Raw genomic sequence first — 13,432 nt, forward strand, 5'->3', positions numbered from 1 at the left:
TCTTTTGAGTTCTCGTATTCCATATCAGTAATACTAATTCTAAAAGAAGTTTTGATCATCCTACTTTTACTGCTAATTCATCGTTGAAAAACTAGTGGGAGTACCAAAAGAAATTGTACAAGCAATGAGAGAATGCAGTAATAAAAATAGCCGCCAGAGGACAGCACTTGAACAGAATAATATAGTAAATCATAATTTTAACACAAATAGAACAAAGCTATCGATAGCCCTTTGTCATTGATCAATGGTCAACATGAGCCATCTTTTGTATTTATTTTAGATAAACATTTTATTCTGTTAACAGATAGGAATGTTGTGTTTGTTTTTGTCCTGGCCAATATTTATCCCTCAATCAACATAACAAAAGCAGATTATCTGGTCATTATCACATTGCTGTTTGTGGGTGTTTGCTGTGCGCAAGTTGGCTGCCGCGTTTATCATATTACAATAGTGACTACACACCAAAAGTACTTCATTAGCTGTAAAGTGCTTTGAGATGTCCGGTGGCTATATAAATGCAAGTCTTTCCTTTTCTTTTAATACTTTCTATCTGCTTCTGGTTAAAAGTATGTTTATGTTAATTGACTATTCTGCATTTTCAGAAAATATATGAAAATTGGCACTTAACATATTTTACATCAATGTTTATTATAAAACTATAAAAATCATGTAAACCTTACTAAAAAGTAATATAAAATCATTTCACTTTATGGATCTTCAGATGTGAACAGATGCTCAGATGAAGGGCTGTTATTTGAGTTGTGATTCTTGACTTGTGATAAGTATGTGGGCAGATAAAATTTAATGCAGACAGGTGCAAAGTACTGTACATAGAATGGAAAAGAAAGCAATACACATACTCCACAAATGGTGTTGAAATAGCTGAGGATAAAGTGGAAAGGAGCCTAGGAGACTTAGTAGGCTTCAGTCAAAACATGTTCAACCAACGTAAAGCAGCAATCAACAAAACAAATAGAATATTGAACTATATAGCCAAAACAGTTGACTATAAGTCAGAGGAAGCCGTGATTAAACTGTACAGTGCTCTGGTCAGACTGCACCTTGAGTACTGTGCCCATTTCTGGTCACTGAGACACAAGGGAAGGATTCAAGTGCTGGAGTCAGTGCTGAGAAGAGCCACAAGGCTGATCCCAGTGTCAGGGGTATAAGGATATGAGAAAAAAAGTGTGAGAGGTGATCTTTTGAGGTGTACAAGACAGTAAATGGTACATTAGAATATTATGTTAAATTAAATTGTGGGAGTAAGACAAGGGGACACAGGTTCAAATTAGTTAAAGGTAACTTTAGGACTGATATCAGGAAGTTCTTCTTCACACCGAGAGTGATCAACACTTGGAATGGACTTCTGGGTAGAGTGGTGGAGGCAAAAACCCAGGATGTATCCATCTGCATGGATGAAATTATATGGGCTGAATATTTTCCTTCATCTGTAATTAGCTTGTGATTTTTTTTCCTTCTTTAAGTTAATAGTATTTTCCCTCCAACTTGTTTTGGAATGATTTGTGCAGTGTTGATTTTTATGCATGTGCATTTTCATTAAGTAATGTTATTTCTAAGATTAATAGTGGAAATAATTGATAGTTGATTTGTCTGAAAGCAACATTAAGACATTGTTTTGCCGCCATGTATATGCAATTAGTGAATGGTGTACCAGCTTTTCAATGTGACACAGTTTGTCAGCCTGAGTACACTTCAGACTAACTATTGTTTCCCCTGTGGCTTTTTTATGGTTGATCTGTAATTTTAAAGATTAATAAAATGTTTACTTGCAAACTCACTTAGAAAACAATGAAAACTTTTTTTAATAGAGGCAGTCATTTTGAAATTAGCTAAAACTATTTTTCTACAATATATTGCTGTTATTTTGTCTGTTATTTTTGTCGGAGTTTGTGCCAGCATACTGGGAAAGAGAAATGTTTAACAACTACTACAATCTGTAACAAGATGTGCTATTTCCCCAAACATGCACTGTTTGTCTTGAAAATATCTTCTGTTAGCTTTCAGATAGAAGTTCAACATTTTATTTCCTGTGGTCAATGGAAACAGAATGACATTTTCACCAGCAACCTCTGGTTTTGATTTAATAGTATTTTTCAACAGTCAGAGCTGTTCTGTCTTGCACAGTTTGATTTATGTCTTTTTCACACAATAATTGTGTCAGTGCATGAGAACATTAAAGATCAACCATCTTGCAAGGAGATAATGCAATATGTATACATTTAAAAAAATATATTGCCACTATATTAAGACTGCTTACTCTATCATTATTGATAAATGATGCTGGATATGCATTTAGACAAGTTCAAAAGATATCTGGCAAAATGCTATAAATGTTAACATTGTAAGTTAACATTATATTTTTGAGATGAGACATTAAGCTAAGGTCCATCTATAGCGTGGATATAAAAGACCCTGTGATACTATTCAAAGAAGAGCAGGGAAGTTCTCCCGGTGTCCTGGCCACTATTTAACCCTCAATCAACATCACTAAAAGAAAATAGATTAACTGGTCATTAATGTCATTGCTGTTTGTCGGACCATATTTCCCTACATTACAACAGTAACTATACTTCAATAATACTTCATTGGCTCTGAAGCACTTTGTAATGTCCTGAGATGAAAGACGCTATACAACTGCAATTTTTTTTCTTGTTATTTCACAAACATCTGAGTCCTATTATTTAGTTGTCTTGGAATTATAACCGGCAGTGTGCTATCTACCCTTTGATCATAAATACAATGCAGTTTCCACATCTGAGGTTTTTTGGATATGAATGAAGAAAAAATATGTATTTGAATTTTATGCTCACCAAAATGAGTAATTCAATTACTGCGAGAGCAACACATTTGTTTTCCTCCATGATGCATCAATTGCTTCTCTACTCTTCTGAAGTGCTCCATTCATGTCACAGTTCTATGGAAACTGGTAGTTTTCTAGTATCTCGCCCATTCTTCATGTGTGTGTTTTGAATGTGTCAGCAAATTACTTGACCAATCTTCATTACACCAAAGCTCAATCCTAACTTCACTTAATGTTAATAGGTGCCCAACTTCCAGTGGGAACTATAAGTGACTTTCTCCCTCCCTGGGCTGAGTCCAATAATAACAATGCCACAAACAAAATCGGCTAGCTCAACACAGATCAAGAGTTAAACTTAGTTTGTTTGCTTCAGTGTTATGGCACATGGTGCATTTACACACAGAGGCATTGAGCAAGCTGATATTTGCATTCTTTAAGTATTATAATTCTTACATTTATACTATTTACATTGAAATTACATTCAAAAGTTAAATGCCTTTAATAAATGTTTAAAGAAACAGAACGCTTTAATTAGTTTAAATAAATATAAATTACCATCACTCTGTCAGAGAGTATTGTTTAAATTATTTTATTATTGTACAATTTATATAAGGTTCTGGCCCACTCTGAGAGACCTGGAGATCCACACTGAATTAGTGTCTCATACAAGAAATTAAGCGATGAAATAAAGCAAATATTAAAGGCCTTTGATGTCATTTTAAAACTGTTTTATCTATTTTTATTGGATTGAGGTAGGATTCAATTGTCAGGATTATGAAGCACCTGATACTGTACTATTTTCATCAAGTGACAGGCTGACTGGTGTTAAGGCAAAAATCTCATTCTGTGATACTGAAAATATGTAGATAGTATTATGTGAAAATAATTATAATAACCAGCTTGGTACAATTTGTAAAGTTATTTAGATTGATATTACAGCCATTATCGCACATGTAATTAAATATAAAATAGGTTACAATTATAAGAATGATTCCTGATTAAAATGAATATTATGCACTGTATGGTAGGATTTGTAAAACATGTCATGTGCATATAATGCATAACTTTGGAAATTCACCATACGTCATATACCACAAGGGTTCTGTCTCTTTAAGGGCATTACAAAGGAAATATTTCACAATGTGAAAGACGAGAAGTGTGAAATTTGAAACTGACATAATTTGCATATATCACACTTCTACGTGTGTGATCTGGCCTGCTATTGGTTACCAGGATATGTGTGTATGTTTCCTTTTTCAAGCTTCACTGTTTCCACTTGAATGAATGCCAAGGAGCTTTATAAAAAGGGAGGCACAGAAACTCCTCGTTAAAATCTGCAGTGTTACAACCAGGTCTTCACCCTGAGAGTTCTGGAGCCATGATCTCACAGCCGTTTCATTGCACTTTCTTTGTGATAGCATGCATTTTTTTCAAATGCTGCTTTGCTTTTGACAAGGGTGCTGAACAAACCAAAAATGATGCTACAGAAATATTCTACAATCACAAGATGCTACAACATGAAAATCCAAGTAATTTAACATTAAATCAGGCAAGGAATGGAGGACGGCAACGTAACCCTTCAGATTTGGATCGTAATGGTACGTTTTATACGTTTTAAGGAATATTCTCTTTGCTTTCAAAAGTTTTTTTCTGTTATAGGCATGTCTAACCAATAGCATGAGATTGTTAGACTTGTAACATCACAGGACTTTATTTTTCCAGAAATTAACATAAGTTTAGATTTACGCACAAAAATGCATAGTTGCATTATATATATATAATGTCGTTTATTGATATAAACATATAACATAAGTAAATCTTATTTTATATAATGAAAGTCTATGATGCACTAAATTATGCATATAAAAAGGTTTTAAAACGGAAAAAAATAATTGAATGAGAGCTGAGAAAAGAGGCACTAACACTGTGTGTAAAAATATAATTAAAGCTTCCTCAACGTACAGTTTCCAGGAAATTGCACTGTCATTTTTTTCAAATCTTTCCAAAGTATTAAACTGTCTATGACTCTAAAATACATAATTGTTATATAACTGTTTTAGTTATTTTCCTTGAGGTTGTTCAAACATAGACCAACTTTTGGGCAGGTTTGTGAGAAGCAGACATACATTCTGATCAATGCATGAAGGTTTCAAGTAGCATTTGAATGTTCAGCTAGTTTTCAGTTACAGTTACTAGGATTACATGCACTATCATGCCGGCTAAACTTGAAATCAACCTATCTTTGCACTGCCTTCAAAGGAACCGATAGCACATATATGGCACTGCTTCTGCCACAGATGTCGGCAGAATTTCAGTGAATTTATTCCAAATTGAAAGGAGTGCTCAAATCAGATTAATGTGTCAGTACAAACCAACTCAACAGGAGCAATTACTGTGATTTATCAGCATAGCTTTCTAAATTTAATTGATTAATTTTCCAATGATGTATATTTATATTAGGGTAGGCTACATTTAATTTAAGTCAGAACTTAACGATAAATTGCCAAGAGCACGCAATAGAAACGCAGAATCAAGAACATGAATAAATATACTTATTGTTGAAGTATTTTCTTTTGTGCCTTTAATAACTTTCAAAGTGAAAAGAGCTTGGAAAATAACAAATAAAATAAATGGCAAGTCCAACTAATGCTTGACATTCACCCCACATTCTGAAAATCAGTTAAAAGTTTCACGGCTATTTGGTTACAAGCCAGTTTTAAGTACTGGAAGCATATCTGAAAAACATGTCTTTGTACATCTAAAAAGACTCACATCTTTATTGCAACAGATTTTTTTAAGCATTTGGTTTATCATAAACATCAGAAAGTTAAATATTTGATCTCTATTTGATAATTAGAAAAGATGTATTCAGCTTCAAAACAATATAATGCACTTCCTGAGGAACCTACAATGCAAGAAACACAATGAAAATTTTCAAACAACCGAGAATTTTATGGTTAAGATTTATAGTGGTTATTACAATTGAGTTTTGTTTTGTGATTTATAGTAAAAGTGAATTCTATGTAAAACATAATTTGTTCTCTTTGAAATGCAGATCGATCTCAAGTTGGCTGTCGTGAGCTGAGATCAACCAAATACATTTCTGATGGTCTGTGTACCAGTATTAATCCAGTGAAGGAGTTAGTGTGCGCTGGGGAGTGCTTACCTGTGCCAGTACTTCCCAACTGGATTGGAGGTTTTGGAAGGAAATACTGGAGCAGGAGGAATACACAGGAGTGGCGCTGTGTGACTGACAAGACTCGTACTGAGAGGATTCAGCTCCAGTGCCAGAATGGTGGGACACGAACCTACAAAATCACCGTAGTTACTTCATGCAAGTGCAAGAAATACACACGCCAGCACAATGAATCGGGCAATGCCAATTTTGAGGAGTCATTGCCAGCAAACAAGAGAAGATCCAGAGGCAAAAAAAGGTCCCGTAGGATTCACCAAAAGGAGACAAAGCATAAAACAAATTGGCATGAATTGGAAGATAAACAGTGATTTTTTTTTGTCACCAAATGAACAATACTGTGCCTGTGTTGGTGTTCTGCATTTATTAAACATTTATTATTCCATATGTGTTAGGTATAATTAATTAAAGAAGGATTAGTGTTATGGTCCAGCAGATAAGTATTATCCATCAGGAATCCTGATTTAAAACATGTATCCTTAGGATCCTGGATACAATAATGTTTTCAATAGCATTCCTTACTGTGCACCTTTCACTTAAAAATGGTTTCAAAAAGATACCAGCACCAATTTTGAATGCTTAATAAAATAAAAATATAATAAATGGATGTGGAATAAATAAGTTACTCAACAATGATTCAAACTAATTCAGATTACAGTTCTCACTGGTTGGATAAATCAAGCCAGGAATCATATTGGTTCCAAATTTTATGGTGAATAGTATTTTTCATCAAATCAATTGGTAACAGTTTACTCTATGTAGATAGATATTTTTGAATGAAATTCTAATCTGCCTGGGGCCACACATATGATATTAAATATGTTATTCTCAAATCTTTTGTGCATTTATAAATGTGCATTAGTGCATTCGTCTTTAATGCTGAACAAGAGGTAGTACAAGGGTACGGAATAAATACATTGGTCAATGATGATAGTTCAATTTATTCAACCCCCCAGTAAAAAATTATACCCATTTTTGTTCTCCGTCTGGAAACAAGGTTCATTTAACACCAAACCTATCTAACCCTGATTCTAATTTCAACTGTTAAGGCAACAACACCCAAATGTTTATTGAATGACAAGGATTATATAAGCTGAACCTCTGATTAAATTTGATGAGGGGACGTTTCAGCAGTTAAAAGAGCATTTGTTATCTATTTATTTTTTCAATGTAATTATTTAATAAACAGTTACATTTGGTACTAGAGAATTATTCAGCATAAGTTTTTATGGTTTTATCATGTATCTAAATATTTTCAAGTTTTGCAGTCGGAGATCGGAATATAAATGCAAATATTGTGGTGTACACTTTGTACAGCTAATAGCATTCTTGCGATTCAAATTTTCCAGTTTTATTTTAGGCTCTTTGTTGCAGGGTTCATAAGAATATGGAACACTATAAAATTAGCTTTGCTTAATCAATAAATGAAATGCAAAGGATTGTTATCTTCTATAGAAATCCACTATTCTGATTTAAACAGACTTTTTTTGTCTTTTAATGTCTTCCACTGATGTCATATGCTTTCTCACAAGAATAAAATTATAGGAAATGAATCAATGAAGTCACACCTTCTCTGTCCATTTCATCTGTACGTTCATCTGTTCCAATTATAGGTCTAGAGGTCACATCAATTGCATTCTGGTTTCTAAGAATTATGGACTATTCTGAACAATGGGGGACATTTTTCAAGGGATCAGTGGGCGCATTCGGTGGTGAGTTGAGTGGGAAAAAAAAAATGTTTTCACAGCGGGTCGTGCCAACCCACCTTTCCCACATGTCGGGTCTGTCAACTGTGAACTGACACAACATGCAGTGGCGGGGGAGGCAATTCAGGTCATTATGACTTTGTTAACAACCCATTAATCCAGTGTCACCTCCTTGGAACAGCCTCTCTCACCAGTGACAGACCGCTTCTGTCATCTCAAGTTCACCTACCATCTATAACATCAGCATCGGTGCCCTTGAAGTTATCTCACCTTGGTAGCTAGTGAGATGGGGAAGTGATAATGTAGATAGAGAAAGAGGGATGGGTGGAGATGCAAGATAAGTTAGTGTGAGTAAGGATCTGCAGGTGTAGGGTAGGGAAGGCAGAGTGATGGGGATGCGATGAGTGGCACAGCAGGATGAGGTTGAGTGTGGCTTTGCAGTAATGTTTTGTGATCTACTGAGATCATTGAAAGGTTTGCACCACTGCAGCTTGGTCCTCCTGATGACATCCCTGCTTTTGCCCATCTCTATAATATGCAACCAGGCCACGTTGATCTCATGGGGAGGTCTTTTCCACCCATTGGAAGGGAAGAGAAGGTCCCTGCGTGCTGTGAGTCCCTCCATATGGGAATCATGGGGGAGTCTGGGTGCAGCCGTGTACTTCTGTGCAGTGCTTGTCAGTGTTTGTAACATCTCAATGCTGTAGAACACTGACAGCACAACTGTCAAAATTAATCTGAGCATGGTCCCTTTAAGGAAACTCGCTGATGACGCATCGTCAAATGACGTCATCAGATCCGCTTCCTTCAATTGGCCGGCAAACGTGTTGGACGGCTTTACAAGCCCAATCAAGGGAAAATCATTTTGGACAAATGGCTGGAGCCAGCAGCGAGGCCGGGACCAGCAACTGACGTTGCCTGCCACGGACCCGCCGAGGTAGGGGGAATCGCGGCTATTATATTTCAGCTTATGTAAACAAAATAATAAAACTTTAAAGTTATAGGGTCCGAATTTGGTCAAGGCCTCCGCCCGCCCAAGAGCCACCCAAATGCCTTAATGGTCGCTGAGGTACCTGATGGCACTTTCGGCGGGGATTTCATCGACGAGGTCCCTCGAAGGTCGGTGGCAAATGAACAATGTACGGCACCAATCTGTGCGGCAGCGGGCGGGAGCTCTCATTCTCGGCGGCAGAGGCACTTGCTGCTCAAGTGCCACCGAGGATGGAGTCGGGCCCACGGAGGGTCGAACATCTGAAAATAAAAATCATCAGGAAAAAATAAAAAAAACTATTGGAAGACCTTCAGGAGACCCCATCTAGGTAAGTCGCTGTGGAAAAAAATGTACACTAACCTTTTCTTCGGGATCTTCAGACTTACCATCGAGGACAGACCAGCCTCCAGCCAGCCCTGTTCGCACGCATGAATATGGGAGCTCGGCAGGCAGAAGGCCATTTGCGCCAGTCGGCCGTCCGCTGATGGTTCCTGGCAGCTCTCCCCACCCACCCGCTCCAGGCCACGTCGAAAGTGGCACTGGGCGAATCTTGCAGAGGAATGTCAGCGGCAGTGGGCGGTAAGTTGATCATATATTCGGCCCCATACATTCATCTTGATCTTAGGACTCCCACATTGCCATTTCAGGTAAACTTTCATCAACTTTAATAGAAAATAATTGTGCCAGTTTTTCAATCATAGAATCATAGAAATTTACAGCACGGAAGAAGGCCATTTTGGCCCATCGTGTCCGTGCCGGCCGACCAAGAGCTATCTAGCCTAATCCCATTTTCCAGCTCTTGGACCGTAGCCCTGTAGGTTATGGCACTTTACGTGCACATCCAAGTATCTTTTAAATGAGGTGAGGGTTTCTGCCTCTTCCACCCTTTCAGGCAGTGAGTTCCAGACCCCCACCATCCTCTGGGTGAAGAAATTTCCCCTCATATCTCCTCTAAACCTCCCCCCAATTACTTTAAATCTATGTGCCCTGGTTGTTGACCCTCTGCTAAGGGAAATAGGTCCTTCCTATCCACTCTATCTACGCCCTCATAATTTTATACACCTCAATCAGGTCTCCCCTTAGCCTCCGCTGTTCCAAAGAAAACAGACTCAGCATCTCCAATCTTTCCTCATAGCCAGAATTCTCCAGTCCAGGCAACAATCTTGTAAATCTCCTCTGCACCCTTTCCAGTGCAATCACATCTTTCCTGTAATGTGGTGACCAGAAATGCACACAGTACTCCAGCTGCAGCCTAACCAGTGTTTTATACAATTCAAGCATAAGAGCTGACATGAATATAAAACAACAATGATGTCTGGCAAGCTAATCCTTTGAAACCATATTGGGCAACTTGACCCATTAATGAACCTTGCACTCTAAAAGAAGAAAGAAGAGTTGCTAATAATAGGTGTTCAAACAACAGCATAACTGCAACATGTAATTAGTTGCATCAATCTATTTGAACATATAAAGAAATGAAAACTGCACTTTTTCAGTTTTGCTGCACAGCAAATTCCATTCGAATCCTCATTCGCTCTCTTACCATGCTTGCTCCAGTCCCATGCTGTTAATTTTCTAAAGAATATTTACCATAAAACCATGCTTACAAACGAAGGATGGTTCACGATTATGTATCAAAATGGTTTAATTATCCACATACTGGATAATATTGTAGGAATTAGTTTGGAACTTGTGTGCATGGATGGGATTTTTAATATAATAATGTAATACTGCTAAAGTCATTTATTACTTTTCCATTTCAATACTCTAAAGCAATTTTTCAAAAACAAAAATTGATTGTTTTTTTGTTGCTCATTGCATAGTGAGGGTGGTAGATGCCAGAGTAAAAACACTGTTGAGCTGCAGAGGATTTAACAGGTCCAACTAAAGTTCAATCTGTCTGGGCACTCTGGTTGCAATTAATTTAGCAATGGGAACTGACTTTCTCCAGATTGTCTTTTGTGCCTTTCTCAGGAGGTAAGGAGTTGTACTGACTGAAGAACAAATTAAGTAGCCATTCCAGCCATGATCCTATCATCTTCCATAACTGAATCTAGGGAAACAAAATTGTACTTTCCTTAATTGTCCACTAATTTAAAAGCAATATTGTATAACAACAGTCTTTACAGACTATAGCTATGATGCATCTCAAACTAACTTTACTCTATAAACAGTCACAAATAGAACATCTTCCATACAAAGCCAATCAAAAAGAGAGAAAAATGCTTTATGTAACTTGTAGTGGCCAAAGTGCGCATCAACCCAAACTGGGCAGTATAGCTGTGGAAGTTTGGATGGTGAGGCCTACCCCCACCTCTGTGCTCCAACCTCAAGTTTCCACTCCTATCCCAGCAGGGAAGGTCACTGGCCACTCCATCACCATTGTATAAATGATAGAAGTGAGGTGGGGCCTGGGCAAGCCACATAATTTCCCCTTCTTCCGCAACTACTACCCCCGATCTTATTGACCAGCAGGAGGGGGATGGCAGTAGCAGAAGGCCTCCTGAACTCTTCTTTGGAAATGGAAGGCCCACTCATAGGCATCTTTCCTCCCTTTTCTCAGGTCGCAAAAACGCACATCCTTTTCAGGTTTCACAGTCGGGCTCTCTCTTTTGCTGCTGAGGAGGCTACCAGGAGTTGGCCCTGCATATTTGAAGACCTCACACGCAGGAAACTGAGGTAGGATAATGGTGGGGACCCATCTGAGGCAGGTTGAGGGATATTCAGGCACTGATTGTTATTGTGCTTGTGATTTTGCTGTCAAATCTTCTAATCTCACCAATTTAAAAAAAATGTCTCCTTTTTTAAACTTTTAAACAGATGTTCTTATTTTACAATTCCCATTTACTTCTCTCTATTTTTCTGTGAAATATGCTCTTGCAAATTGGAGGAAAAAAAGTTTACCCACTTTGAGGTGAACTCACCTTTACCATTACAGGGAACAAGTCATCCACTCTTGATCAGAATATAGGGGGAGAAATTGGACTACTTTACACATCCCAGGGAGGGGGCACTAATGGGGCACAAATGACTTTGCGACTGGGCGTAGTGTTGTTAACGACTCCCGCTAAATTCGCCGGGAGTTTAGCAACAGTGTTACGGCGTTGTGCCCCAATCTCCTGTGCCCGGAGATCGTGATGTCATCACCGTGTGCATCGCCCCGTTTGCACCCTGGAAGAAAAATTAGCTCTCACCGCCTGGTTGTGCGCCTACCGTTAACAACGACAGATTGAGCAGTCGGTTTCAGTCAGATATCGGCTGGAGGAGCGCAATTTAAAGGCGCCAGCATCCAGTTTACTTTTAGTCAGCCAATAATGCTTCCTTGTAAGTTTCAGATTGGCAGATAGGCCTTTTGACTGATTTGAGCGTTTTCCGGTTGAAGGAGTGCTCAGGCTCATAAAGATTTGTGAGTTTCATTGAGGTCAGATTTGAAAGCACTTTCATGGGGGCTGTGCTGGCACTGGGCCTCACCCTCCAGCATCACGATCAGAGGCAAATGAAGAACAGAGAAAATGTGCAAAATGTGGCAAGAGGCAGGAGGGCAAACAGAGCTCTCAACAGGAGGCTTTACCCTCCCAGGGTATTCCAGCATAAGTTCTCCTACATAAATTGCACTGAGGAACCGTGTGTTCGAAGGCTGTGCTGCAGCAAGGACGTGGTCACAGAGCTCTGTCTCCTCCTGCAACCAGACCTCGAGCTTCAAACCAGGGTGAGGACGGCACTCTCAGTGGCAGTCAAGGTCACCATCGCACTCAATTTCTATGCCAGTGGATCCTTCTAGGGTGCAACAGGAGACATCTCCAACATCTCCCAGTTTGCGTCCATTGCTGCATCCATGAGGACTCAGATGCTCTATACAGAAGGAGAAGGGACTACATTTCCTTCCCCATCACCAGACAGAAACAGTACGAGTGTGCATGTGGCTTTGCCAGGATAGCTGGCTTCCTCATGGTGCAGGGCATAACAATCCTGAGATATTCCGTAACCGCAAAGGCTACCACTCACTGAATGTGCAGTTGGTGTGCGACCACATATGCGGAATCCTCATTGTCAATGCCTGCTATCCTGGCAGCAATCTGGATGCATTCATCCTGTTCTGTGTCAGCTCTGTTCCAGCCAGCGCATCAAGCTTGCGGCTGGTTGCTGGGGAACAATGGCTATCCGCTCCCCACCTCACTCATGACTCTCCTTCACAACCTCAATACTCGTGCTCATACTGGATCAGTTCCTATGGATTGGAGAGTAGCTAATGTAATCTCACTTTTTTAAAAAGGAGGGAGAGAGAAAACAGAGAATTATAGACCGGTTAGCCTAGTGGGAAAAATGTTGGAATCAATTAATAAAGATGAAATAGCAGTGCATTTGGAAAGCAGTAACAGGTTCCGTCCAAGTTAGCATGGATTTATGAAGTGGAAATCATGCTTGTCAAATCTTCTAGAATTGTTTGAGGATGTAACTAGTAGATAGGACAAGGGAAACCAGTGGATGTGGTGTATTTGGACTTTCAAAAGCTTTTGACAAGGTCCCACACAAGAGATTGTTGTGCAAAATTAAAACACATGGTATTGGGGGTAATGTATTGACATGGATAGAGAACTGGTTGGCAGACAGGAAGCAAAGAGTCGGGATAAACGGGAACTTTTCAGAATGGAAGGCAGTGACTATTGGGGTACCGCAAGGATCAGTGCTGGGACCCCAGTTATTTACAATATACAATAACG

The 13,432-nt window shown here is 38.9% G+C and overlaps 2 protein-coding genes across 5 annotated transcripts in view; both read left to right on the forward strand.

Annotated features, from left to right (window-relative positions):
• Positions 1-13,432, forward strand: part of crppa (CDP-L-ribitol pyrophosphorylase A) — a 717,155-nt gene that overhangs the window by 7,574 nt on the left and 696,149 nt on the right. The window contains exon 2 of one of the 4 annotated variants that reach the window (XM_070879975.1): positions 11,275-11,390. The exons of the other annotated variants lie outside the window; for them this stretch is intronic. The gene's annotated coding sequence lies outside the window, so the exon portion shown is untranslated. The remainder of the gene's footprint in view (positions 1-11,274; positions 11,391-13,432) is intronic. 4 annotated transcript variants of the gene reach the window in all.
• On the forward strand, positions 4,120-7,510 carry sostdc1a (sclerostin domain containing 1a). The gene is made up of 2 exons (XM_070879971.1): positions 4,120-4,419; positions 5,877-7,510. Exons 1-2 carry the CDS (start codon positions 4,200-4,202, stop codon positions 6,323-6,325), a joined length of 669 nt encoding a protein of 222 aa, XP_070736072.1. The 5' UTR covers positions 4,120-4,199; the 3' UTR covers positions 6,326-7,510.

Source organism: Pristiophorus japonicus, chromosome 5 (assembly GCF_044704955.1).
Source record: "Pristiophorus japonicus isolate sPriJap1 chromosome 5, sPriJap1.hap1, whole genome shotgun sequence".
Lineage (NCBI taxonomy): Eukaryota > Metazoa > Chordata > Chondrichthyes > Pristiophoridae > Pristiophorus > Pristiophorus japonicus.